This window comes from Simochromis diagramma, unplaced genomic scaffold, assembly GCF_900408965.1.
Source record: "Simochromis diagramma unplaced genomic scaffold, fSimDia1.1 OVJJ01000510.1, whole genome shotgun sequence".
NCBI classification, from domain to species: domain Eukaryota; kingdom Metazoa; phylum Chordata; class Actinopteri; order Cichliformes; family Cichlidae; genus Simochromis; species Simochromis diagramma.
In genome coordinates this window covers 624372-651117 of record NW_024387326.1, presented here as the reverse complement: position 1 = coordinate 651117, position 26746 = coordinate 624372, and the positions used below count along the sequence as shown (strand labels likewise).

Sequence of the window (26746 nt, the reverse complement as noted above, 5' to 3'; positions counted from 1 at the left end):
TCCAAGTCTTTATAGCCTATAACAAACTTACACAACAGAAGCTGACCCAAACTCCTTTAAAGACAGCACATTTACATTTCAGGTCTCTAAAAATCCACAGTATCAATACACAAGAAAACTGTGTTAACTAGTATATTACTGTGGGTTGTTAAACTTACAACATTGTTGTGTTGGTGTTCATGAAAATGTGTTCCGAACTTGGCAAATGTACGATGATTCAGCTCATAAATAATAACACACTGCTCTCCCCTACATAAGCTCCCTTTATAGGTTAAAAGTATCGGTATCTGCAATACTGCTCTTAATTTACTCGATAATGAAATTAGCAGGATGCACAGCACTGCTGCTGATGAGTAGCAAAATAACTGAATATGTCAGGAAATAGTTCACTAGATATATAAATAAGTAATTAAAATATACATTGACTTAGTTTAAAATGCTCTGTATTTCTATTTTTAAATAATTAATTACACATTTTTAATTAATTCTAGTTTTATTCCAGACCCCAATATACTGAGGGTGGGCTTGCACTTTGGGGTCCCCCAGTTGCTGCCCTATGTATTTGCATAATGATCTTAACTGCTTTCATAGAGAAAGACCTTATAAAAAGCCTTATAATTTAACTTATAACTTTCTTACAAGTGTGGTGTGTATTGTCAACATAGGAATGTACCGCATTAGGATTTAATGCCACATTTGACCTCCGACCTTTTGTTCTGACTTGTCATACAGACTATAGTGAGGGTCAAAAAGATGATAATGTTATTTAGAGCTATGTTCCTTACTGCCATTGGCAACATTTAGGAGATTATATGTGGATTCTAATATCACATATCCTGTCATCCTGTATCTCTGTGAGGTCAGAGGTCAAATTTACAAATAAATACCTCTTATCTGTGACCTACTCCTACATAAAGTTTGTGTAATCAGAGTAAAACATCTGCCATATTTTAATACAATGGTTGCTACTAAAATGTTTGATTTTGAATAGAAGACAAACACACGTGTTCAGGCTGAAAATGTACAAATTTGTGTGACAATGAAAACATGCAATATTCACAATATAATCTTTTTAGGACTTTATTAATGAATAAAAAATAAATCAATTTGGAATGCCCAATAAGATCGCAGGGCTCGCAAAATCGCCCGTCGGGCTTTATGATAACCCGACGGGCGGGCTGAGATCGATTTTGGTCGCCCGACCGGAGATATCGCTAGCTCCGGGACGTCGGGCTAGCGATTTTGCGAGCCCTGAGTTGTGTATTAGTTGACAAAAATAAAACCCCAATAATCTGACAATTCCCTCTGAGCAAGTACTCGGCGACAGTGGGGAGGAAAAACTTTCTTTTAAAAACAAGAAACCTCCGGCAGAACCAGGCTCAGTGAGGGACGGCCATCTGCCTCGACCGGTCGTGGGGTTTTTAAAGTGACTCATTGGATGTGAAATAAATTAGCTTGTGTGAATCGTTTGTTGTTAGCCAATTTAAAGAGTCACTTTGATGTCAACTAATACACCTAAACTGTCCAAATAATTTTAAAGAAATATTTAGAGTCAATCCTGATGGATTGACTCTAAATATTTATTTTGTGCGTGTGCGTGTGCAAACCCTACAGCTCGACCCACAGAGGAAAAGAAGCTTCAGATGAAAGGTTCACTTTCTAATATGGTTACAGCATGCTCTTGGACCCTAATAATGAGCTTGTAAACATATCTGTGGTCTAATGCCATGAATGTCAGCATTACATCTGGGTCTTTCCACTTCTCTATGAGAGAATTGTACACCATATTACTGAGGAATCTCACATGTACAGCGGGGATTGGAATCCTTTTGATTCGAGGCCAGACTTTACTGAACAGCTGTTTGGCGACAGTAGCCTACACCGTGAATAAGTGCGCTCACGTGCTCATTTTTGCCAGCATCACAAGATCTGCCAGTAACTCCAGATGATGATTTTTCTCCCGGTATTGGAAATATAATATCTTTAAATTCGTTCAAAAGTGTCTGGGAGATATTGTCAGTTTCTGGTAGCTGGTCTTCATCATCCTCTGTTTTTCCACACCATGCGAAAAACCTTGTAAGTAGGTTTCGCTTCTTTCGGAACAGGTGGTCTTTGAATATCGAAATCACCACTTGTTGGTATGGCGAAGCTACAGCCAACGCAATGATAACAAGGTTAGGTGTAATACCCAGTACCTTTGTAATGTCTTTGAAAATTGCCTTTTCAAGACTTTTGATCCTTTTTTTTTTATACTTAGAGTTTCTTCTTTAAGTTGCGCCCACAGAGCTATGAAGAGACCCTGCTGAATCTCATCGGATGGCGACACATTTATGGGGCGCCGTTTGTAAAGTGAAACATGCTGAAATTAACGGCAACATTTTTCCACATTTAGCTCAAAACAAGTCATTTTTTACAACATTTAGTAAAATATTTGTAACTTTTCATATTTAAAACAGAATTTTAAATGTTAAATCTAAATATTATATTTAAATCTAAATCTAAATGTTAAATCTAAATGTTAAATCTAAATGCTAAATGTTAAATCTAAATGTTTAGGCTAACATGCAAATTTATTGCACGGATCAGCGGAAATACCAAAATAAAAGCTTTCCGAAAACCTCCGCTGCAAAAGTGTGCCGGTAGTGGTCAGACACGTTCTCACTCCCAAAGCGTAATAATTTTCGCTAGGTGACAAATTGTCAACATTTTATGCTTTCGGGTACCCAACACGTTCCTAAATTACGGCAACGGAAAAAGGAGAGCACGTGAGAACCGTTTGGACTCAATCTACACGTTCGTTCATTTTCTAAAAATCGCTTTGGAAAACACTATTTTACGTCATTTAACTGCTAGTAAAGGTTAGGAATAAGGTTATAGTTAGATAAGGTTAGGTTTAGGGCTGGAACACATGGCTGGAATGTCATTCCACTGGAATTCAGCCATAACCCGACCATGAGAAAGCACGTCCGGCGATTTAGCTGAAAACATCGGAAGATCCGTTTTGTCGGCCATCCAAAGGTTTAGCAGTAGTGCACTCTTAGCAGCTGCAGTCTCCACTTCACAATCGCTGCAGCACATGTCCAGCAAAATCGCTGGACATGCTCGTAGGCAAGAAGTGAAGCAGCACATGGCGGGGAGAAGCGAGGAAGAGAACAGACACAATTTTGCACCGGAGGTTTTCGGGAAGCTTTTATTTTGGTATTTCCGTTGATCCGTACAATACATTTGCATATTAGCCTAAACATTTAGATTTAACATTTAACATTTAGATTTAATATTTAACATTTAGATTTAACATTTAACATTTAGATTTAATATTTAACATTTAGATTTAATATTTAACATTTGATGAAAAGTTACAAATATTTTACTAAATGTTGTAAAAATGTACTCGAAAAAATATGTTTTTGTAAGGTTTTGAGCTAAATGTGGGAAAATGTTGCCGTTAATTTCAGCATGTTTCACTTTACAAACGGCGCCCCATACACATTTGCCTCTCTTGAGGCATGTGTGATTACTGCCTTCATGAGCTCTTTAACAAGCAACTGTTCCTCTGACAGTGGAGCTTCCACTGTCACATCATTACAAGGTGCAGAGGGCTCAGCCTCGCACACGTCACACTCCTTTGTGGAGTCCTTGGTGGGCTCAGGCACTGGTGCATCTTTTGGCCCCTCATGATTCAGTTGCTGGGTGCATGAATTGGGGCAACATGCACAGTGCTCCGATTTCTCCCCCAAGTTGACACCCGGCCCTTGGCCGAAACCACCCTCACAGTCCTTGATCATTGCCATGAGTTCCGTTAAGCAGATGTGAATCACCGATGATGTAATGCTGCCAAGTGACCGCATGGTGTTTTCATGTGGGCACCCTGTTTTCAGTGCACCCCACTGTTCGTCTGTCATAGTAATAAAGAAGTCCCTAATTTTGTCTTTTATATTATCCCTGGAAGAATTCATGTTTATATTTTCAGGCGTTTTCTGCAAACTGTTGCATTTGGCTGTGAAACACTAATGCTTCTTACTAAACTGAACGGGTAACTAACAGTTTCACTCAGTAGGTGGCAGCAAACTACAAACAATGGTTGCATTTTACACTCATCCATTTTCATTAGAGGCAGAACCCAGAAGCACATCCAGGTTTAGGTCTACTGCTTGGTGCTACACGAAGGCTCAACAGACCAAAACTTACATACATTTGGATAAATCCAAGTAAGAAGACACCATGTCAGTGAACATCCATAACCAGACATGGATTAGCCTACACCTAAACCTACTGATATGTTCACTGACTTTTTCTCTTAGTCTGGAAATGGACTTAATCAACCCATTACTCAATTGAATTGATTATCATGACCCTCACTAATATCCACTTAATAAGTTAAAAGTGATGTGCAAAACCCATCAGCCAAAGTAGTATAAATATTTTAACTTTTAGCAAACCCAGCAGGTTATTTAAGTGATTTCACATCATATTTTCAAACGGCTTGTCCATTTTTAATATATCCCACATAAGAGAAGAGCAGTCATGGAGTTGTTGCTCCTCATGATTTTTAACTAGTCAAGCTATTTAATATTTTTGTCCAGCCAGTCACTCAGAACCCATTTTTGTCATGTTTGAGTCACTTATAGCCACCACCTTCAGCTCAGGAGGACGCTAACAAGTCGAATGACCTGATAGATGTTTGCTGAACATGGTGGTTAACATCAGCACCTACATTAAAACCAACACAAAGACCCTGTTTTGTGTGGGCTGCTCGATACCATGAAGGAAGACCTCTGAACATCTCAGTTTTTTACATCTTAATACATTCTCAATCATCCAGGTAAGTAAATCTCCAAAAGTTGATTCTGTTCATCTGGACGTAGCGTTTTCAGTGGGAGAAACTTTTCGTCACTTATACAAGTGACTGCTTCGGTCTCAGCTGACTTCAGCTTTCCCCAGTCTTATACAGTACATTTGCAAAATGACTGAAACCAGCTCACTGAAGGAACAATGGGCTGGGAGGTCAGTTCCTTAATCTTAAATATGCAAATTCTCATGACCACTGATCAAAGACCACTGATCAATGGCCATGAGTACCATTCACAGAGAGTTGGGGAATGGCTGCAATCACAACTTTGTAAGATGGCGAAAGATGTACCCTTAGGCCCCCTCCTTGATTCAGAGATGATCTTTCCTTTTTCACGTAAATGACCTCCTTGACTCTGCTTAAACCAGCGTTCCTCCCTATCCAGACATGTACATCCTCATCATTGAAACAGTGTCCACTGCCCTGTAGGTGTAAATAGACTGCAGAGTCCTGGCCTGATGAGGTAACTCTTCTATTTATAAGATTGAGGAAACCTGCAGTCAGCTGAGACTGAAGAAGTCACTTGCATGAGTGACGAAACATTTCTCCCACTGAAAACGATACGTCCAGATGAACAGAATCGACTTTTGGACAGTTTTTATACACAAACACACACACACAAGCAAACAGTGTTTTATGTGCTGTCATCTGTACCGTTGCTTCAAATAGAAATGTTTAAAAATTCTATACAGATTCTGTGGCTGCGAAGCAAAAATAAACTCCCTCCGGGCAGAAGTGGCCATTTTTGTATGTGGGGAGAAAAAAACAGAAGCGGCTTCCAGAGAGTGCTGCCCGAGGACAAATTCAGACAAAAGCACCACTGTCAGTGACTCAAAATGGGACAGACAACACTGGATTGTATGTCAGATTTACACAAATCCTCATAAGCATCAACGGGAGAGACGAATTCCAGTTTAACAAAATGTACATGTTTAAATTAATCATCCCTGAGTGTTTCTCAGTTTTTAGTAGATGATGAATGCAGACACAGTAAACAAACTCTTACTGCAAAACAACCATTTTATTGCAATACACAGGATTTCTTTCTTCTGCTGCGCTCGCTGCCTACCAGGCACATCGACACGGAGGAGACAGGATGGCACCAGAACACCACAGGTCTGCCCCGAGATGAGTGTGAAAATGTGATTATCATCGAGCCCACCTGGACTTCAGGTAGGCCGCACGCTTGTCCAGAGTTCACTTTGTCTTCAAGCCGTTTTAATTTAAAACATAAACTGAGGCCTACCCCAAGCTAAAAGAAGGCAGATTATGTTCTCAGATAAAGCAAGCAATGAGGTCGAAGCAGAGAAAGTACCTGCACAATACATTCACATAAATCAAAATGGAATTTCTTTGAGGACACAGAAACATCTGGGGAGTAAACAGCCGTTTCAATTCCTAATCACAGATTGTGCTCTCTGTTGTACACGTTTTTAGTAAGGCATAATTAACAAAAAGGCTAGAGAGATGAAAGGATGCCAAGCTTATATCAGGCCTCAGTCACATGGATTGTTTCTTAAATTCTGAAATTAAGTGGTCATCCAATAAAGATCTGGCACTTCATAAATTAAACTGATGAGAAGCTGTGTTCACCCCAGAAAGCTCCCAAAAATTTGGGCAAATGTCTGCGGTGAAGTTTTTAGCCAAACCAAATTGCAGGTCAGTTTTAAATCTGAAAATTGTGCAAGTATGCCAAACTCTAAACAGTTCTTGAGATGCAGAAATGTTTTCACACACACAAAAATTAGATGATTGTGCCTCCAGACAAATTACACTTACAAATGCTTGTAACACAAACGATGAAAACAGTAACTGCAAAGTTGAAACCGAACTGTGTTACAGTTAAAGTGATAAGGTGACAGCTAACCATTCAGCTGACTCATTGGTGATTGTAATGATTGCAGGTTTCATTATAGAAGAATATCAAGGAGAAGACAGATGGCAGGAAGTCAAAAACGAGGGATGAAAGTGCAAGATGTTGAGGACAACTTATGAGCCCAGGCGTCAGGTGTGAACAACAACAATAATTGGGCTGCATTTAGGTGTACAGATCACATGACCATCAAAAGAGCAGTGTAGGAATGAGAGAAGATTAACAGGGGAGCACACAAAGAGGTTTATGGACACAAATTGGGAGAGGTGGCACGCTCAGCTGATCAGTAGAACACCACACTAGATTTTCCTCCAGGAGGGTTGAGGACCCTGTTGTGGGAGCGAGGCTTGGGTCCCAGGTGAGGCTCGTGGTTCTTCATCGAAGTGTCATCAGGAAATGAAGAAGGTGTGGGTTCAGGCTCCGAGGGTGCCGAGACAGCAGCGGTAATGGCAGCGGGTGGCTCTTCCTTGGCTGGTGCATCGGCTGGGGGTGCCGTTTCTTCTTTCGCCTCAGGCTGGCTGGCTTTGGCTTCAGGAGCTTGAGGAACTGAAACAAAACACGCTGACATGTGATATCAAAATGGACACAGCCACCGTGACCCGACCCCCTGGTTTTTGCACTGTGTGTGTTGTGCGTAGTGTGATGGACACCACCATGTTGATTTTTTGGATCCAGAAGTGATGATCATTAGACGAGAGCATGGAGTACCAAATTATAATCTAAAGCCAGAAAGCTTGAGTTCATGTAAGACACCACAAGCCCTGCCGTTTTCAAGTCCAGTTCACTAACTAACAGAGGAGGGTGAAATCACATATTGGTTACATTTGAGATCTAAGTGAAACTAGTAAGATTTAAAAAAAAAAAAAAAAAAAGAATTGCAGAGATGGAGGATAGTTTGAGACTATCACATATTTTTATTGTTTGCATGAAGCTATATGCAATTAAGCAGTGGAAATGCACAGATGAGAACATAAATAGACTCAATTTATTTTTCTCTCTCATTAACTGAAGACTGATTAAAAGTTTAGGGTGTAAAACTTAGAAAACAGTACAATATGATTAAATCTGATCCGTCTGAACAGCAAGGCTTAGCAGAGGTAGTTTAATAGTATAATGAAAAGAAATTATACACAAAGAACATGTACAGTACTCACCTGGTGATTCAGGTTCAGGTCCCACACTTAGGTTGTCCTGTATTAAAAAAAACAAAACAAAACAAAAAACAGTAAAGATAAGGAAGAAAGAAAAAACCCCACAAGTGTTCTTGTTTCACTGCACACAGTTAAAATTGAAATTAATAATGTTAATGAAGGTAAATCCTCTCAGTCTGCCAAAAAAAGAAGAAGAAAAGAAATCAACACAAAGACAGTGACGTGCAAGCACAAACTCATTTCTTTTTAATGTCAGCTTGTCCTTTAAAACCTCTCTAGATGGTGTGTTTATTGAAATGACAGATGAGTAAATGGGCATAAAAATGCATATCAAATGGACATGAGAACAGGACAAGAAAATGCAATTATTATACATGACTGTGTACATTTCTTTAGTTTTAAAGGTCATAATAGTTATGTTTGCCACATTTTTTTTTTTACTTTTGCAAATAATCTGAATGACCCTCAGTACCTACAACTCAAAGGTTAACAATATCAGGACCTTTGTTGAGTCATTAAACAATGTGCTAAAGCTAGAGGTGGCTTCAGGCTTTCGTGCTGACTTAAACACACCTTTGCTGATTAGTAATCAGACATCTACAATAACAGGCTGACATCAGCCAGGTTTGCAGTCACTATCTATGCAAATTAGAGATCATCTCTGAGGTTACCGTACCACCAGTCTCACTGGAGGCACAGACAGGTAGGTGTTAGGGTGGGGCTCAGTTAGTGTGTGTTTATTAGAGATTATTATTGAAGTGCTGCCTGTCGCAAACCTATGTATTCCTCACTAAAGAGACTTTTTTTTTTTTTTTTTTTGCACAGGCTTGGAATAAAAATGTTCTGCAACTCGTAAAATACAAGTCAAAAAGTACCTTTGGCTTATTTGGGTGGCTTCGGCTTGGACTTTGGGCAGGTCCCGTGCCTGCAGGTCCAAATATGTTGCTGGTTGGTCCACCTGGTGGCATGGGTCTCTGTGGTTGAGCAGCAGGCTCAGAGTCACCAAATATTCCACTACTCTTTCCACCTATAAAAGATTAACCAACATACCATATAGTGACACAATCTTCTAAAATAATTCAGCAACGGTAAAAAAATAAAATGTAATTTCTGTGTCCATTTCATAAAGAGTCACTCTTCTGTACCAGATGTAGCACACACCCAGTTTAGTTTTGCATACTGTGTGCACTTGCGAAATGGCAAGAATGTTCTGACCATTTCAAAGAAAAATATTTATGACCATCAGGGCAATCAAGTACCCTGAACTGTAAATAAACCCAGCTATACCAGAATAATATGAGCAGGTGTATTATGTGCAGGCACAGAGAACAGCCAACATGTTTACAGTGGAAATATAACATTGTAGTAATAGTTTTCACACTCTGAACATGGATTTGCAGAGACAGAAAAGCCAAAGCATCAGCCACCAGCAGGTTAATCTCACCTGGAGGATTGGAGCGTTTCGGTGCACTCTGGGCTTCCTCTGGTGGAGCAAAAACTTTGGAGGCCATCTTATTGGGTCTTTTTGATGCTGCAGAGTCCTCTTCATAGCCACCAAACAGATTGCTGGAGCCACCTCCAGGAGGCTGCAACACCCTACAGATTAACATACAAGTTAAATCTTTAAATAAACAGAATGCGGATTCACGTTTACCGTCTACTGTTACTGTCATGTCTTACATTCAAAGACTTGTAGGAAACGTTAAGTAACCGGGCTATAAATATGTTAGCTGGGCCAACTGAGCTAAATAACAGGTTACTTGATTATAGACCCGGGAATGGCGCCATATACGCATGGAAACCATTGTCTGCTATAGATTATATCAGACAGACGCTTTACTTTCTTTCGTTATTGAAAGTTTGATCATTCTACTTAGGGGAGCTGATCGGGAAACTGGTGCTTTCGAGATTTAAAAAAAAAAAAAAAAAAAAAAAAGCACCCGAACCTCTTGCTTTAAGGAAAGTGTGACCATAACGCCTCTGTTGGCGGATACAAAGAAGAGCCTTCCGAGGAGCATTTCACACTTCCGCAGGCGCAGTAGACAACGCCTGAATGGCTAGCTCGAAAGCTATCATGACTAACAAGTTTGCTAACTCAAACCACTGCAGCTCCACTTAAGCGTCCACCCAGACATTTAAGCTTTCTGGGAGCACTGCGTGTTCGAGATATGCTTAAAGAAATTAGTGGAAGAAAAAAAAAACCCTACGAAGTTCTGACAGGCAACGTTATACTAAATTCTGGGCTGCTAACTGTCCGAGCTCCTGGCTGCAGTCGGAATAAAACGTTACTGGCGGCTCTTATTCGCACATAACCAAGCCGCGCAGCTGTTGTCTTTACCTTGAACTCGGTTTCGAAGCACTATCCAACCCTTGAAACATGTTAGTCGAAGTCATGGTGGCTCTGTTTTGACCCTTCAAGTTTCCGAAGACAACTTCTTCGTCAGTTTGCCAACTGGACGACGAGCAAGTTCCCCCTCTGCCTGCGCGTGCCCGGCTCAACTCCGTAGTGAAGAATTTCAAGCCCACCCAACTATGACACAGAGGAATATAACTGGTCCTCTGCCAAGCTGAGGTGCGCTCGTTTCACTGCACCCACACTCCCATTACGAGTGAAAGACTTTGGAGAAGCAACTGTGCATTGTTCCCGGAACAGCACTGAGGCTATAGTTTTCTTATTTAAATATGATTTACACGGCTGTTTAATTATAGCAATAGGTTATACACATCTTCTACAAAAGCAGGAAAATTTCGCCTTGTGAGTCTCAAAAACGCTTTAAACAGTAGTAGACATGGACTAATTTCCACGTGTGCGCTTGTTTTATTCTTAAACATTTAAGTCTGAGATGATGATATCAACTCAAAACGTAGTGCTTAACACAGTTAATGTTTTGTTTCGGTTCTTCTTAGACATGTGGGGTTTTTTAAACTCCAATACAAAATTCAAGCGCATCCTCTGAGTTCCGCCTACTGAATTGTTCGTCAAAATGTCAATCATTTTTTGGGCGGAACTTGTCTTACAGGGCCAGAAATGTTAATTGCAGTGATAAACTATTGTTAAAACAAACAAACAAAATTTTAATAGCTAAACAAAAAGGTTAGATTATATATTACCCAGGGTCGCTTAAAATGTTTAGTGTACTAGTCGGTAAACTTGGCGAGGCGTGACAGGAAGAGAATGACAATTGGTCTTTCGTTGTTAACTCTTCCACTAACAGTTGGCGGAGGTTTCTGTCAATCAAACTTTAACCGCCGACCTCGTGTTTTTTTAGCCAATCACAGTCTTTGTTTTTGTATAGTAATGGGCGTGTCTGCGCGCGCTGACAACGGAGCAACTGGAGCTGTCATCGGTAGCAAGCTGGAGGTCTACAGTCAGCTAGCAATGCTAAGCTGTGTCTCGTTTGGGAATACTACCAGCAATCTTCTGCTTTAGGTAAGCTCAGTAATATTTACCAATTCAACAACCTGTTTTGGACTCTGTACAAAATAGCCGTTATGCTAGGAGCAGTTTTATAACATAAAATCTTGTTTGGCTTGTTATACTGTCAATGTTAGCTAGCCAACAACAGCAGCCATGCTGGACATAGTAGCGGGCTATCCACGGAAGAAATATTTGACTACATTTAATATATTTTGCTACATCTACTTACTAGCAACTGCTTGTAAACACCTCAAATTACTACACCACCGCACTTCCAAATACACGTGAAGCTTCCGATATAATATTATACTCGTGATGAGACTATTACAGCTGCTAAGTAGTTTTTAATGTAACACTGCTGTGGGACGCGAGTAATGTCATTTAGTGAAGTAAAAAGAGAACCGCGATGTCAACTCAGATTGCACTGAAAGAATATGATAAAACAGAATAAGTGACAGCTATAGCTGTCCATCACTTGAAGTTTAAAGATCTTATTAAGCTCAATTGAAACATTAAATAGCTGAAGCAATCATCTAAGGCTTTCATAAATTATTAATTCGTCTCAATTTGTGCCAGAATTGCCTGATAATCAGCTGTATGCTGACACGAACTGAGAGATTTAAATGCTGTGTGGCAAAAGAAGACATTCGTGATGTTTCCCCATACTAAAGCTGCCCAGGTCTGATTTTTTTTTTTTTTTTTTTTTTTTTTTTGTCGTCCTTAAGCACTGGACATCCCCTCTCCTGATTATTCAGCAAGCATAAAATTAAGTTGTGGAAAAACAGTAGAGCACATAGGATAAGAAACTCTGCAGTGTTTACACATTTTAACACAAGTGCAGCACCCCTTCTACTCCTTCAGCTCCTTCTACTCAACGTGTACTTAAAGCCACGTCCTGATTTTCCTCATGTGCCATCGTGTGTATTTATGAGGGGCTGTAGTATTGCTGGCAATTAATAACATTATCATGGCAAAGGTTTGAGCATAAAATGATTTCTTTTGCAGGCACAATTTCTGCTTATGATGACGTAGTGTGAAGCGAAGTCCACTCACAGCTTAATAAAACTATACCTGCTTATATCAATTCAAATGAGCTCAACCGACACGGGCTTTTTGTAAATTATTATCCATCAAAATGCAGTTAAATATCTCGTATTTGCGGCTGGTTTTGTGTCATTTATGTCTCGTTGCATGGAAAGCATTGAGTAATGTTGTTGCTGATAGAAGAGACAGTTGAACTGCGCAGAGAGTTCAGCTCAGTCGAATCAGGAGCAAGGAGAGGGCATAAAAGCGGAGCGATCGCTCTCGGCTTTATTATGCTCAATTTGACCACTAATTGCCAGTCTAACCGCTCGGACCCATGGTGAAGAGAAAGAAGACATCGTCTACTACAGAGGAGCACCAAAATGGGTAAAATTAGGTTTGAAATAAACACTTTATTTAGAGGTCGAAGGCACCGAGGGGGTTTTCGTTGTCGTTTCTGCAGGGCGCTAAACTGAAAAGCGGTCGCTTTTGAATTCAGTTTAAATTAAATCGTTATTATTGGCCATTAGAGCGGAAAGCTACTCGGAAAAGCATCGCTGCCAGTCTTCTAACTGCTTCAGCTGTTAAATCTAATTTATCTCAAGGCATGAAATGCATATATTTGGTGTTGTTTTGACGGGACTGAAGAGGGGATTTGAAACAAACAGCGGCGGCCATGTTGAGAGACAGTGAACGTCGTCTTTAGAAGTTAATTTTGCACATCGCTTTGCTCCTAATGTGACAAATTTTGTGTAATTGTGTTGTGGCAGCATGACACCGGGCTCCAGGGAGGGGATCGGTGTCGATGGGAGGAGGAATCCGTCCAGAAAGCCCGACGGTTGCGACGAAGAGGAGAACGGAGAGCAGGCGAGCGAGGAGCGCAGTACAAAGGGAGAGGACGGAGTGGAAATTCTTAATCCATCAACCACGGGTCTCAGCTCCGGTTCAGCCCCGGTCCTTCCTGCTTCTGCTCCGAACCGAACCGGACCAGGCTCGACCCAGCTTCCCCAGACATCAGCTGAGCCCGGCCCTCCGGGCCCCGACCAGCATCATTTTCTCCGATCAAGCGTTCGACCTCCGAGCAAACGGATACGGAAGGATTCAATCGGCTCCTCCATCAATGGACATGGCGGGGCAAAATCGAAAGGTAAGTGAGTGACCAGCTCGGGAAAGAGTGTGTACAGGTGGGATCAGGAGAGATTGGGGGCTGCGCTGTCAGTTTTAGTTTTCTCTGTCGGTGCTTGCAGTGTGCTTGTCTGTGATGCCGTTGTGTTGCCGTGTCTCCCTTGTGGGCCACTTGCTGGGTTGTACTCTGGGTACATTTTTTGGCTGCTCCAGCCCATGTTGCAACACCATCCTGTACACCACTTATGCGGGGAAAAAAGAAGCAAAAAACAGGAGAGGCCAGAAGTTAGATTTTAATTAAGATGTCACTTGATTGTTTTTGCAGTTTCTTGGAAACTGGCAGCAATAACAATAAAAGCACGGTGTTGTTATCAGCAGGAGGAATAAATCACAGGCTTAAAATGGACCTGATATCAGGACAGGAAAGGGACATTACTGAACAGGGTTGCTTACAGTTCTTTTCTTTTTTCTTATTATTTTCTTTTGGGACTATATAGGAAATTGGACTAGAATGGTGTTGCAGTTTTCAGCCAATCATTTCATTGACCCACAGATTTAGCCTAGGCTACCTTTGTTTTTTATATCACCCCCCTTTTACAACAAATACCAGTAAAGCAGAGGTTGTCATTTATTTGCCATTATTCAGTTTTGGTTTTGCAAATAATCTGAATGAGCCTCTGTAGTAACTCAGAGGGTGACTGATATCAGGAACTTTCTAAACAATGAATCAAAGCTAGAGATGACTTAAGGCTTTCAGGATGACTTTTAAACACAATGAAGGGTTCCCCTGTAGGCTACCAATCACTAATAGTATTGTATTTGCTAAGTGTGAGCTGGTTGGTGTCAGTTTATCTATGCAGACGAGGCATTACCTCCTGGGTTTCCACACTACCTGTCCCTCTGGAGGCACAGACAGCTTTGGGTGGGGCTGAGACTTAGTAAGGTGGTGGTGGTTTTTGAGTTTGTTAATGAGGCTATGCCACCCAGTAATCTGTTTGTTCCTCATTGAAAAGTGGAATTTATTTGGAAAAATATTTCAGTACATTATACATCTGTGATTTTAATTTGTACATTTTTCCTTTTAAAATTGCTTTGTCCACAAAACAGCAGCCATTGATCAGATCAGAAACAATATTATTTACTTGTGTATCCTTTGACAGGTATGACTGGTGGATTTTTGTTGTTTGAAACAGAAAAGCTCTGATTGTCTCAGAAACTATATTTAGATTGAGCACAAACGTTTGACCGTCTGACCAAGAGAGACTCACTTATTTTTATGTGATGCTATATCGGTGCACTTCTATTTTGAAGGCGACACATCTAGGTTATTGTCTGTGAGCCAGTCACATGCTTGTGTTTGTAAATTAACACCCATTTGGGCTTAAAAAAAAAACAAACACTTTTTTTTCTTTATTTTTTTATTATAATGTAGCACAGTACTGCAACAGCAACTCTCTGGGTGCTCCTGCTAATGTCTCCTGGTGTTGTGCGCAGTGCTGGGCCAGAAAACTTGGCCAGTGGAGCCCACCATGAGTTGGTTTTGGAACTGTGTAATGTAGACCTGACCATAGGGACTGATTGCTTTTCCTGTCTCCTTGCCAGAGCTTAACCACAGAGAGGGAAGCTCTGCAGGTTCTGTGCGCTGTAATGGCAGTGGGTGGCTTTGTGTGCATGTATTTTAACATCTCGCAAATCACACACCTCAGATCAACCTTTTTTCGTTATGACATACAAAACAGCCAGGGTGGTGAGCTGATATTTAAGTTGTGCCTTTCCTCTGAATGTTTCTGTGTTAAAACAGGGGCAGAGAATGGCTCCTCTTCCCAGGGTGTGGTGGGACAGACCGGGCCTGTGGTCAGCTCCACGGGGGGAGTATCCAAGACCTCAAAGGCCCAAGGGTCTACAGAGAAGGAAGAACAAGCTGGTAACCAGAAAAGAGCCCGTCGGCAGTGGGAATCCTGGAGCGCCGAGGACAAAAACAGCTTTTTTGAGGGTCTTTATGAGGTAAAGCTTGCAGCAACCTTTTACCAAGTTAAAAGTTTACCATGTGTAGATCTTTTGACGTCGTAGATTCACGACTGCCCTCCTTTGTTCCCAGCACGGGAAGGATTTTGAGGCCATCCAGAACAACATTGCAATGAAGTACAAGAAGAGAGGCAAGCCAGCAAATATGGTGAAGAACAAGGAACAGGTCCGCCACTTTTACTACCGAACTTGGCACAAGATCTCCAAACACATCGACTTCGCTAACGGTGAGTTGCTTTTTTTTCTCTCTCTTAATTCACCTTGGAATTTTTGATCCCCAAATAGGAAGTTTGTACACTGTAATGACTTTATCGAATGACGCCTCATAAAAATGTGTACAATTCATACAACAAGGTGATCTCTTAGGCTGATCTTAATTGGTTTATTTTAGGTTTGTGTTTAGTTGTTTCAGTTATGCTACTTACTGCAGACACTGTGAATGAGAAGTAAAGAAGAGATGCTGTTAAACAGCCACATATATTATTATTTTTTTCCTACAACAGAACTCATACTGACATTTTTGTTTTTTAGCAACCCAAACATATGTTAAAGAAGCTCACCAGATAAGCTGGAGCTCTTTTCCCCTACAAAAAGCACCCAGTGTTACTCTCATGTTATCTTTATGTAGCACGCACAGGCCTCCACCAGTGTTGTGACTTGTGCTTCCTTTCCTTCTCAGTGTACTCCAGGGTGTTAAAGAAATCTTCTCAAGAACTGTACGGCCTCATCTGCTACGCCGAGCTTCGCAAAAAAGTTGGAGGATGTAAGTGAGGGCTGTGAAAGCGCTTGGATGCAATGTAGACTGCGTGTGTTTTGCTGTTTGTTCTGCTGGTTGTGGACACAGGGGATGTGATTAAACTCCAGATGATCCCTGTGGCTCGGGGGAGTTGCCCCTGAGGAGCATGTCTTAACTAGCTGTCTTGTGTTTTGTCTTTGACAGTGATGGATGATAAGAATGTGGCAAAGCTGAACGAACTCATCCAGCAAGGGTAAGTCTGTGGCAGAAGCTTTGGCTAGTGGGTTTACATGCACACATCTGGGATTGTGATACGTTAAACTGATGCACTAGATCACATTTGGAAAGATACAGATTAGCACTTTGCTAGTATGAAAAACAAATCTGAAGGCTGAGTTGACAGTATGTAGTCAGATGCTTTCGCTGTGGCACGGCAAGGTTTAGAGCTTACAACATATATGAATAAAGATTCTTCTGTTCCACCAGGGCCACCACCGTGCGCTCTAAGGGGAGGAACCTGCGGATCAAAGCTCCAATGTGCCGAGCGTTGAAGAAACTTTGTGATCCAGATGGTGAGTATGAGCCTGCAGAAACCCGGCACACGCGTTACAGAACAAGCACTGAAAACCTCACTGATGGTGAGACTGGGGGGTTCACGGGGGCGGGGCTTTTTTTTTTTTACAAAAACCATGGCATCAAGTGGGCTGGTGGTGTTTCCATGGTAACTTTGGGTGCAAAGTGAGGAGGATGAAGGAGATGACTGTTCTGACCAGCTGTCATCAACCCCTCTGCTCAATAACACCCACTCATCACACTTACTGAAAATATTTGCTTTAATCAAGGGTAGAAAAAGATTGTCTCTTGTCATTGTTGTATGTAAATCTGTGAATGGATCCCACTGAGATTGATGGCTGCCTTTTCATTTTGTCGTGGTTGATTAAGTGAGAGAGCATAGTTGAGTTTATAGGTTTTGGGCTTTTCATATAGTGGCTGAATCTGTAATTTTGTGTCCTGCAGGAGTGAGTGATGAAGAGGACCAGAAGCCGGTGCGTCTGCCCTTGAAGGTGGCAGTGGAGCTCCAGCCACGCAGTAACCACTCCTGGGCCCGAGTTCAGAGTCTTGCCCACAACCCTCGCCTCAGGTCTGACATGGATAAGAACCACAATATATTTTCAAAAGCATAACATCCAAGAGTCAGAGAGATGTCATAGCTTCATTATTTAATTCATTTTCTATTATTATTATTTTTATTTATTTTATTAGTTCAAGCCATGGTGATGCAACAAAGCCTGAGCTAATTTAAGAACCTCTTCTTGGCTTCAGACTGCTTATTTCAGTTTGATGGTTTGCATGTTTTCCACCGTTTTCTGGGTCAGCTCTTGAGAAATGAAAGTAATAAAATTTCTGTTTGTTTTTTTGTTTTTTTTGGGGGTTTTTTGTGCAAATTAAATATGTGTATATGTTTTTTTTTTTAAGCTAACTCGTGAAATTTGAAAAGTGTAAACACCCTCAGACATGATGCTGTTCAAAGTTTAAACTCTATTTCTTTCATTTTTAATTTTTGTTCTCAGTTCAGTTTTCAGTTAGTGTTCAGACTGGGTTTGCTTCTTTTGAGGTTCAGTTTCGTTTTTACTGGTTTCCGTGTTAGGGTTTTTTTTTTTTTTTTTATTATTATTATGATAATAAGGGTTATTTATCATGGGTAGGTTGAAGAAGGGTAAAGACTTTGTGAAAATGGCAGCAATGTCAGTATGCATTTGTTTGCAAACGTGACAAAACAAATATAGTAAAACTATACATTAATGAAAATTTCTGTTTTATTTTAGTTATTTTTGGAGCACGTAGTTGGCGTTTTGATTTTTCCCACACAGGATTATTTCGGTTTTAGAAAACTCTATTAAATTTGATCCACAGTAGTCTAAGTGTAAAATGTAGAAGTAGTTTAGGTCAGACGTATTCGACCTGGTAGTGTTGTATTTTGCAAAGTTGACATCAAATGTTTTTTCTGTTTTCTCAGGATGGTGGTGGAGCTCCACAGGAAAGTCTCCAGCCTCATAGAGTATCTGAAACAGAAGTGGGCTTATCATGACCAGCGGATTGTATCCTTTTTAAAAAAAAAAAAAACATTACAGTGCAATATGTATGCAAAACTCTTCAGAGTGTTTTTCATTCCTAGTGTACATATTAGAAATGTACTGCTCTAACATGCTGCTTTCTGGGGCATATACCAGCTTGTGTCGAATATAAACTGGTCCTTAACTTTGAAAACTCAGCTTAAGAGTCTCATGGAGAGAGAGGCTCTAGAAGGCAACCAGACCAGCACAGCCTCTCCCAGCATAACTCAGAAGGAAGAACTTTTTCTTTTTCCAGCTGAGAGCTGCACATTGACTACACTGCCTGGGGTGGCACGTGTGGTTCACTCCAAAGCCTCCTGCACTGTCCATTGGATCGAGAGTGGCAAGAGCCGGCCTAATGCCAAGGAGTTGCCAGCTGCCCAGATCCTGGGCATCCATGCAGCTCCACAACCTCGAACTGGCAGCAAATCTGCGCGGGGAAGCGCTGCTGTTGCTGGTGCTTCACTGACTATAACGGGTGATGCTCGTCGAACTGAAACCCCCAACCCTGATCCATCAGCAGACAGTTCTGCAAAGGTAGAGGAGAAGAGACTTCAGTCCCCTTGTGTCCCAGTTTCCTCTCAGCAGACTGTCAGAGAAGAGGGAGATGGGATGGGATCTTCTGATCCAGGAAAGGCCTGCACTGGCGTTGAGGTCAGTGGTGGTTTAGCCATGACCAGAAGCACGGACAGGTCATGTAGTGGTGCCGATGGCTCCGCTGAGCAGTACAAAGAGGAGCAGAGCACCAGCGCGTCTTCCTCGGAGGCAAATCAGCCTCCTTCAGTCAAACCTCCAGTGACTGGCTCAGACGAAGCCGTGTCGCAAGCTTCCCCACCAGCGACCAAAGAACGGGTCGTTGAGCAAATCAGAGAGGAAGGCTGGAGCGCCCGTGACGCAGAGAACGTCACCCTGGCCGAGCTGTACCTGATGTTTGGGAAGCCAGGCAAGCTGCAGCTGGAGTACGAGTGGCAGCCGGTCACAGCTCCACCCAGCAACTCAGAAGAGGGACAAGCCTCAGTGCAGCCAAAGCCCGACAGGACAAATCGAGTTTTGCGCTGCTTACTCAAGCTGGTTTCCACTGAAGTCAACCCCAAACCTCTGGTAAGTTTTCCCTTTTCTGTCTTCCAAGATTGTGGCCTGGTGTGTTGTTTAAATTACAAGTTGAAAAGATGAAAAATGTGTAATTATCAGTGGCATTAAGGCTTAAAATTAAACATTTTTAAGATGCAGCAGTGTGAAGAGTTTATATTCAGTACAAAGCCAGCTGATGAAAAACATGTTACTGGTTATGTACTATGAACACCACAGGTTTTTTTTTTTTTTTTTTTGTCTTTTTCAATGAAAGTGCTATTTCGAGATAGGAGCATATCATGTGCCTTTTCCTTCAGGCTCCAGAGCTGTGCTCCACAGCCACATCACCCCTCAAGACCTATCAGGAGGAGCAAAACCAGGTCCTCACACCTCCGGCGAAGGGTCCTGTTGCAGGCGCCCGTAGCCCCAGCTGTGGGCGGCCGCAGGCGTCTTTGCGCATGCCCAAGTTGCAGCTGCCAAGTGCTGGAGGTATTTATGTCTCTCTCCTACAGGCTTTTGTGATAAAGTCATTTCTGTACTTGCAGTGCTGTAGTTATTAAACAGCGAGAAGTAATTATGCAGCACCGATGCTTCCTCTTTAGAAGTTGTCTTCAAATAGCTGCCTTTCCTGATGTGGCACCACATCTGTTTCAATCCTGTTCAGGTGGGCGCAACCTTCCCCGCTCTCTGCTGGGTTCTACTGCAGTTGGCGAATCAGAAAGCAGCGTGTTCGCAGTACCCACCACGCTGCCACCCAACAGCTCACGGCACAACCGAATGTTCTCCCCTAACAAAGAGGCAGAGCTAGCCTTCAGACAGCAGCTCGACTCGATCAGTGTAAGCCAGAATAATGCATCATTTTTTGTTTATGCCAACTGTACAAAGACATAATTCATGTATTAACGAGCATTAATATGTGCTTTTTTTTCTTTTCTTTTTCTCACAGATGCAGTCAGATCTTTTCCTTTCTAGACAGCGAAAACCTCGGAACAGACAACTTCGCAAACCACTTGTAGTTCAGGTGAGAGCAGGATCATTATCCATTCATCAGTTCTGCACTTGGTTGGGTGGAAGGCGGGTTTTCCTAAGTGTGTTTTTGTTTGGCCACTTCTTTCTCGTTCACAGCGAACACTGCTGCCCAGAACTACAGGAGACACTCCTCAACACGTCTGCTCCTTCTCCATCCTCTCCAACTCCTCTGCCACAGGTACTCCTCAGATGGCAGGACAGAACGATAGAATATGTCGTCAGCTGAGGCTGGAAATGTTTAGGGCGTAGTTTTACAGTATGCATTAATGAAATCACAGCTTAAAAACAATTTCTCTTTCTCAGCAAGACCCTCTGGTAATTGTCTGCTCTCTCACTTCCTGTTTCTTCCTTCAGGAACTGGATCTTTCCGGCCGATCCATCCCCGACTAGCTCCTTCCTCTCGCTCTGTCCAAACTAAAACAACCCCAGCAACATCCAGCTCTGCGGGGGCCAGCCAGCTCTCTAGTATGGACTTCTTCTGTTATCTACTACATTTTTCTGTTTTATTGAAATATTGATAAACTCTACACCAAATATACTGCAAAAAAAATTACATATTGTTGTTTTTATGGGGTCAACAACTTGGGAATTTCTGTAAAATATCACAAGCACTTAAATTAACCTACATATTAATCATCCTATTTACTTTTAACCTCTGTAAAGGACTTCTACCACACCAGCAACCAGATCCTTGGGAAAAATTTGTCCTTCTTTTTGAAACTTTGCTTTTATAAGCGCCCAGTTTCACACCTTGGCTCAGGCGATTAGAGGATCATCAGGGGGTCCTTTTGTCCCTCTGTGGGGGGACACTCCCACTAGGTTTAAATCTGGGACTCCCCACCATTTGACCTTAGAACTGAAGAAGCTTCTTGGATGAGAGGTGAAACGTCTTCAAGTAACTTAAAGAAGTCCAGACGTTTTTCTTTGCAAGCTCCTTAGACTACGATGACCTGGATGACTGAGAACCTTCAGACATATTTTATAAAATTGCTTAAAAACATATTTAAGGTCCAAGTTGTATTTGTGTAAGATTCCTGTGTCAAAATCTAGAACTCTGAGAAGATCAGTGAAACAGTATTTCTGTGCAGACGACAGAAGCAAAAACATTTTTCCAGAAGACCTTGGACCATCCTTTTTTTTTTTTTTTTTTTCCTTCCTGCTCTGCTCTTCACATGCTGTTGCTGTTAATGCTTATCAGGAGTGATATGACAAATCTCTCGTTTGCCTGAACTGTTAATACTTTCAGGTGCCATTGACCTGGCAGCTAAGTCTGCAGGCATCATCCCAGGCAGTCCCTGTCGGGAGGTGGATTCTTCCACTGTGGATAACAGCGCTCTTCTCGCCACCACTCCCATTGCTGATGCTGAGCCAGACTCTCAACTCCACCAGCAAAATGTTCCAGAGGTCAGAGACACACACACACAGACACACAGACACACAGACTAAATGCCTCCTTCATTTGATGTCTCCTCCTTGCCTTTGGCATGTGGCATTAGAATAAATGATATTGCCCATTACCATCTTGGAGTGTTACATTTAAAACTGTCAGTTTTTGATTTATCTTACTTTAATGAAAGTTATTGCTCACTCTAATGATTTTCTGTTTATCTGTGCGGTGTAGGCCAGGTTTTGCATAATGTTTTTCTTTTTACTGTGCATCTGTCGTACAAGACTTCACAAATGATTTAGTAATTTTTATAGATTTTATTTGTAGACATTATTCTTGCATACAGTTGTCATATTCATGATCATCTGTTTATTTGTCTGTTACGGTTTAAAAACAAGCTGCTCCAAACAGTTTGCCCTGATGGGATTAATAAAGCTGTTTGTATCGCCATCAGGGCGTTTCCTTGCTCACAGTGGACCTTTGTGAGGGAACACTTGGCTTAGTTAAAGGCAGTGAGTCTGCGTAACCTCATTTGTTTTCCAGTCGTAGCTGATCACAATTTGATAAAGAAAATTGTCAGCTATGCTTGAATAAATGGTTTAAAAAAATGTGATGTGCTAAGTTAAATCGCTCTTTCCATAGAATGGCGTACCACCTCCGTCTCCTGGAGTCACCGGCGGGGGAGACTCACTCCTCTCTCCCCCGAGCGTTGCCTCGCTCCTTGATATCTCACTCCCAGGCCCTCCTGAAGAGGCTCTAACCCCCGGAGAACCTCAAACGCAGATCAGCGACTCCATCATCGAGCTTGCCATCAACTCCACACATTACGGTGCGTGCACGTGCAGACGTCTTACCCGAGCCATATTGACACGAAACTGCTAAATAAAGCTTGATGATGTTTGTTTAGTGAAATGGAAAGTGAGAGTAGGTTAGAAAGGTTTTGTAATTACCACTGAGGTCAGCTTTGTGGCTCCACAGCATTAATTCCTCTGCAGGTTGTGGAAAAGAGTGCACGTTGACATCCAAGCGGCTAAACATCTGACCCTGCTGAGTTTAATCGCTGATGTCTCATTTCTGTTTGCCTGCTGCACTGCAGGTGAGGAGGCTGCTCTCTCTCCAGCCAAGCTGGGCAACAGCGACGGCTCCAAACTGCTGGCCTCGTCTCCCTCGCTCAGCCCATCCAGAGGCTGGATCCCTTCACCCAGCCACGACCCTCAGTGGTACCCCAGCGACTCGTCTGACTCCACACTGGGATGCCTCCTTTGTAAGAGTTTTTTTGCTTCCTTTCTCAAGAGTGTGTCAGAAGTTAAATTTTAGGCCAAGAAAGACAGGATATTAAGTGGATGTATTTTTATCATTACTTCCCACTAAAAATGCTGCATACAGCAGCACGTGCAGTCAACATTTACAAAGATTTGTTTGTAAAATCCCCAATATTACTAACACAGCTGTATGATGAAAGGCCATTTACTCAGTCTTTTGCTCTTATTTTCCTTGCAGCCAGCATGGTCTCTCCTGATAAGGGCAGACGGACCACCCTAACCCCCACTGGCCCCTCCAGCGGCACAGCTCTACTCGGTCCTAGCCTCCTGGACTGCAATTCTCATGATTCCTTTCAATCCCGTGGCCTTCCTGATGTGGCAGAGGTAAGTAAATGCTTGTTGATTAAATGAAAGAAAGTTGTGACTGAGAAGCAACACTTGCCACAAACACAACACAATCCTCTGAATCTCAGTAACCAACATGTTATATGTTATTGATTAATCTCTAAAATGTAAATGTAAAAACATCACTTCCCATTTTAAAAATAACCTGCATTTATATCCACTCTGAAAATGTGGTTCTTATCCCCTTTTGGATCTGTCCTGCTGTGCAAGTGGACTCTGACCCAGAGCCGGTTGTGTTAGGGACCACATGGTACCTTTTGGATAGATCAGGTTCTGGGCTGATCCACCAAATTTTAGGTGATTTTTAATGAAAAACTTGTTGAGTCATACTCTGAGATTCAGACACCATACCTTTTAAAATGCTGACAGCATTTAATATCTGAATCTCAGTCTGTGAACACGTTTCCATTTTTAGTGCTCTCTCTCGCTCTCTTGCGTGCTTTGATAGCGACTTTATGAAGAAATGAATCGGGAGTGTCAGTTAGCTGGTTCAGGTGTGGCAGGAGGGGATGAGGCAGAGAGAAGCTCTAAGTTTGTTAAAGAAAACCTGCCAGTGAGCAGGTTTAGTTCAGATTGTGTTAAGTGATTCATCTCAGGGTTAACAAACGCAGACTTGTTAGCTTAAACCTGTTTCCTGGGATGGGGCCCAAACCTGCCTGGGAGGTGAATAGAGCCCGGTGACTGTTGCCTCCTGTGTTTGGACTAACACATCTGCTTTTTCAGTAAATAATTTAATTTCATTGACAGATATTGATGTGATGAACTCCCCCCCCCCCCCCCCCCCCCCCCGCACTCTTGACCTAAAGCATGAAACTGTTCGAGGGATGTCTGGAAAAATCTTGTTTTTAGTTTTTGTTTTTTCTCCTTCTTGGATTTGCCCTTGTTGTCAGTCTGAAAGCTCTTTGGTGTTGCTTGCAGATGGATTCTCAGCTTGCTTGTATGATGAGTGAGAGCAGCATAGACTACATCGCTCGCTTCAATGATCTGGCTCAGGAGCTCGCCGTGACTGAGCCCTCCATTCCACCTCCCTGAGGAAGACTCCACCAAGCCATGGTCATCTGTACCTCTAATCTACAGCCAGTTCCAGGCATTTCCACAGTTCCAGGAGAGAGAGACACAAACTTCTGGGCCCACACTTGGAAGCAGTGACTACTGCTAGAAATTCAAAACTGATTTGCAGCCAGCAGCTGCAAATTACCCCAACTTTTACCACGTCTGGTTCTCACACCTGTCGATAAGCAGGCCGGTCCTAAAAAGAGACCAAGGCAGAACTTTGCTCACCTAGAGCATCATGTTGTTGGTGACAAGAGGTACTGTAAGTGAGGAGAGGTTTCCTCTCTGTCTTCTCCCTGTTTGGAGAAAGAAGACTGGGGAGAAAGGCCAACCCCATCCCCCCTCAAAGCCATCCATGGCCTGTTTGTGAAAGTGCAATAATAGGTGGTCAACCGTGACCATTGTTCAAAAGCGAGTTGCGTTGGTTTCACTGAACTGTTCTCTAAGGAAGAATTCCCTTTAAATACAAACACTTTAGATAAAACAAATGAGTTTACAAAAATACAACCTCATGTACAGGAAAATACTATGCCATATCCGAACAAAATATCTGCAACGATCTTTCATGTCTCTTCCTGCTCTCGGTGTGTGAGTGCATGAATGTATCTGTGTGTGCGTGTGTATTAAAGGCTGTAAGGCTGACCGCTCAAAATGTGCAGTTCAGATCATCAGCTGGTGGCAAACAGCCACTGGACTGTGATTTTTATTAAAAGTAATGTCGGTGAGAAAGAGATGCTTGGCATAGTTCAGTAGCAAAAGTGGAACAAAACAAAGTGGTGCGTAGAAGTTCATTTTTCCTGTTGGCCTCCTTTTTTCTTTTCTCTTTGTTCCTCATCTCTTATGAGTTCAGGTGTTACAGATTGTGTTGTAGTCACGCGTGTTTGGAATCGGGTTCTTCATTTCTCAAACCCACATTTAAAAAAAATAAAAATAATAATTTAAAAAAAAAAAAAAAAAAATGGCAGCTTGTTGGTTGACTCCACTTGGGTAGCTCCACAGATGCTGAAAATGTTATTGGAATTATTTTATTGTTGCATTCATTTCTCATTAGTTTTATGATGCAAGTTCAAATATTGGATTTTGTTGCATAAACAGGAATACCTTTTAGATATTTAAGCCCTCTTCACACGTGTGGTATTTGGAGACTGAATCAGAATGTTTTAAAGAGTCTGTGCTGACAGTGCTTATAGCCACGAACAGCATAATGTGCGTAATGTACTGTTCTTCATGGTTGTTGCGTCTGAATGAAAGCCTTGAGGAACGTTCACATTAAAACGTTTCCTTTGACTCGGCGCTTTCCCAGCTCCTCATTCGCAAGCTGCAATAGGGAGAATTTCCCTTCTGTATTGTAGATGTGAGCGTGAATTGCAGAGGAAGGTTTTAATGAAGGGAGATGAACATCTCAAAAAGATGCGCGTGAGCGGCAGCACTCTGATGCGTGCCTGTCTGTTAACATACATTCAGGCTTGCGCTGTTTTAAAAGGTGACCTATCCAGACCTGAAGCTGCCAGATCAACAGCAAGGAGGGCGTGTCTTTGTTTACTTTTGCTGTCGTTTTCAGTAACGCTGACACAACAGGTGGGCGCTCTCTTGCCGACGCCATCGATTACAAGGAAATCTAACAATGTTGCTCATTTACTTTCCTTAGCTCTGTTGCTTTCTTTCCGTCCTAATTAGTTCAAACAAATGAGCTGGCTGCAGCCACACATTCATTTTGTTTGTCAAACTAGAATTATGAATGTCCTGGGTACTATTGAGTTCCCAGTAGAAATACACTCCATAAGAGCGAGCGGTTAATTTAATGAAACACTAAAGCCATAGTTGACTCCATTTATTTTAATTTTTGTTTTTTATTATCTGCCCCCAAATTACTTTCCTCTGACTAGTGGATGCTAACAAAACACTATGACTAAAGTAAGAGTGGCTCTTGCATGTTACAGAAGCAGACATAGTTTCTCTGAATTTTTCATGCAGTACAGACTCATTGCCTTCACATTTAATTTGATCAACCAGCATCATCTCTATGCAGCCGTGTGAACCCGTTTGGTGTAAACTGTTAGACCTCTTTGTCATTCCACAAACGAGATTGTAAGACGATCTAACAAATGTAAGCGCTCCTGTGGTGTTAGTTTGTGAACATTTGGAAACGCTTGATCTTGTCACACTAGATGATTCTTAATAAGGAATCCTATTGAAGGATGTATTTGTACAAATGGAAATTCCAG

The 26746-nt window shown here is 41.9% G+C and overlaps 3 protein-coding genes across 4 annotated transcripts in view; 1 reads left to right on the top strand and 2 right to left on the bottom strand.

Moving 5' to 3' along the window:
• mapk8ip3 (mitogen-activated protein kinase 8 interacting protein 3) overlaps nucleotides 1–12871 on the bottom strand; it is a 55517-nt gene extending 42646 nt beyond the window's left edge. Inside the window, exon 1 of the mRNA XM_040006234.1 lies at nucleotides 12858–12871. The gene's annotated coding sequence lies outside the window, so the exon portion shown is untranslated. The remainder of the gene's footprint in view (nucleotides 1–12857) is intronic.
• jpt2 (Jupiter microtubule associated homolog 2) lies at nucleotides 5852–10393 on the bottom strand. Its single transcript, XM_040006263.1, has 5 exons — nucleotides 10212–10393; nucleotides 9318–9469; nucleotides 8749–8900; nucleotides 7877–7913; nucleotides 5852–7268 (listed from the first exon to the last, which is right to left on the bottom strand). The coding sequence occupies exons 1-5, from the start codon at nucleotides 10265–10267 to the stop codon at nucleotides 7006–7008; spliced, it is 660 nt and encodes a 219-aa protein (XP_039862197.1). The 5' UTR covers nucleotides 10268–10393; the 3' UTR covers nucleotides 5852–7005.
• cramp1 (cramped chromatin regulator homolog 1) lies at nucleotides 10677–26690 on the top strand. Of its 2 annotated transcripts, XM_040006259.1 has the most exons (21): nucleotides 10677–10688; nucleotides 12583–12701; nucleotides 13085–13461; nucleotides 15241–15443; nucleotides 15538–15691; nucleotides 16144–16227; nucleotides 16405–16453; nucleotides 16687–16772; nucleotides 17218–17341; nucleotides 18218–18299; nucleotides 18474–19415; nucleotides 19703–19874; nucleotides 20050–20222; nucleotides 20332–20406; nucleotides 20511–20592; nucleotides 20769–20879; nucleotides 21661–21818; nucleotides 22444–22630; nucleotides 22898–23065; nucleotides 23302–23447; nucleotides 24387–26690. In XM_040006259.1, exons 2-21 carry the CDS (start codon nucleotides 12652–12654, stop codon nucleotides 24498–24500), a joined length of 3537 nt encoding a protein of 1178 aa, XP_039862193.1. In that variant the 5' UTR covers nucleotides 10677–10688; nucleotides 12583–12651; the 3' UTR covers nucleotides 24501–26690. The 2 variants fall into 2 exon arrangements, with proteins under 2 accessions (XP_039862193.1, XP_039862194.1); XM_040006260.1 differs by lacking the exons at nucleotides 10677–10688; nucleotides 12583–12701 and adding an exon at nucleotides 11211–11303.
• Nucleotides 26691–26746: the final 56 nt, after the last annotated feature.

What these genes read in the sequence shown, in the direction of transcription:
- jpt2 (XM_040006263.1), bottom strand. Translation starts at nt 10,267, where the DNA reads ATGACTTCGACTAACATGTTTCAAGGGTTGGATAGTGCTTCGAAACCG. An exon ending in GCTTCGAAACCGAGTTCAAG is followed by an intron (nt 9,470 to 10,211) that starts GTAAAGACAACA and finishes GTTAATCTGTAG; the next exon opens with GGTGTTGCAGCCTCCTGGAG. An exon ending in GCCACCCAAATAAGCCAAAG is followed by an intron (nt 7,914 to 8,748) that starts GTACTTTTTGAC and finishes TTTTTAATACAG; the next exon opens with GACAACCTAAGTGTGGGACC.
- cramp1 (XM_040006259.1), top strand. Translation starts at nt 12,652, where the DNA reads ATGGTGAAGAGAAAGAAGACATCGTCTACTACAGAGGAGCACCAAAAT. An exon ending in ACAGAGGAGCACCAAAATGG is followed by an intron (nt 12,702 to 13,084) that starts GTAAAATTAGGT and finishes GTGTTGTGGCAG; the next exon opens with CATGACACCGGGCTCCAGGG. An exon ending in AGCAGCTCGACTCGATCAGT is followed by an intron (nt 20,223 to 20,331) that starts GTAAGCCAGAAT and finishes TTTTTCTCACAG; the next exon opens with ATGCAGTCAGATCTTTTCCT.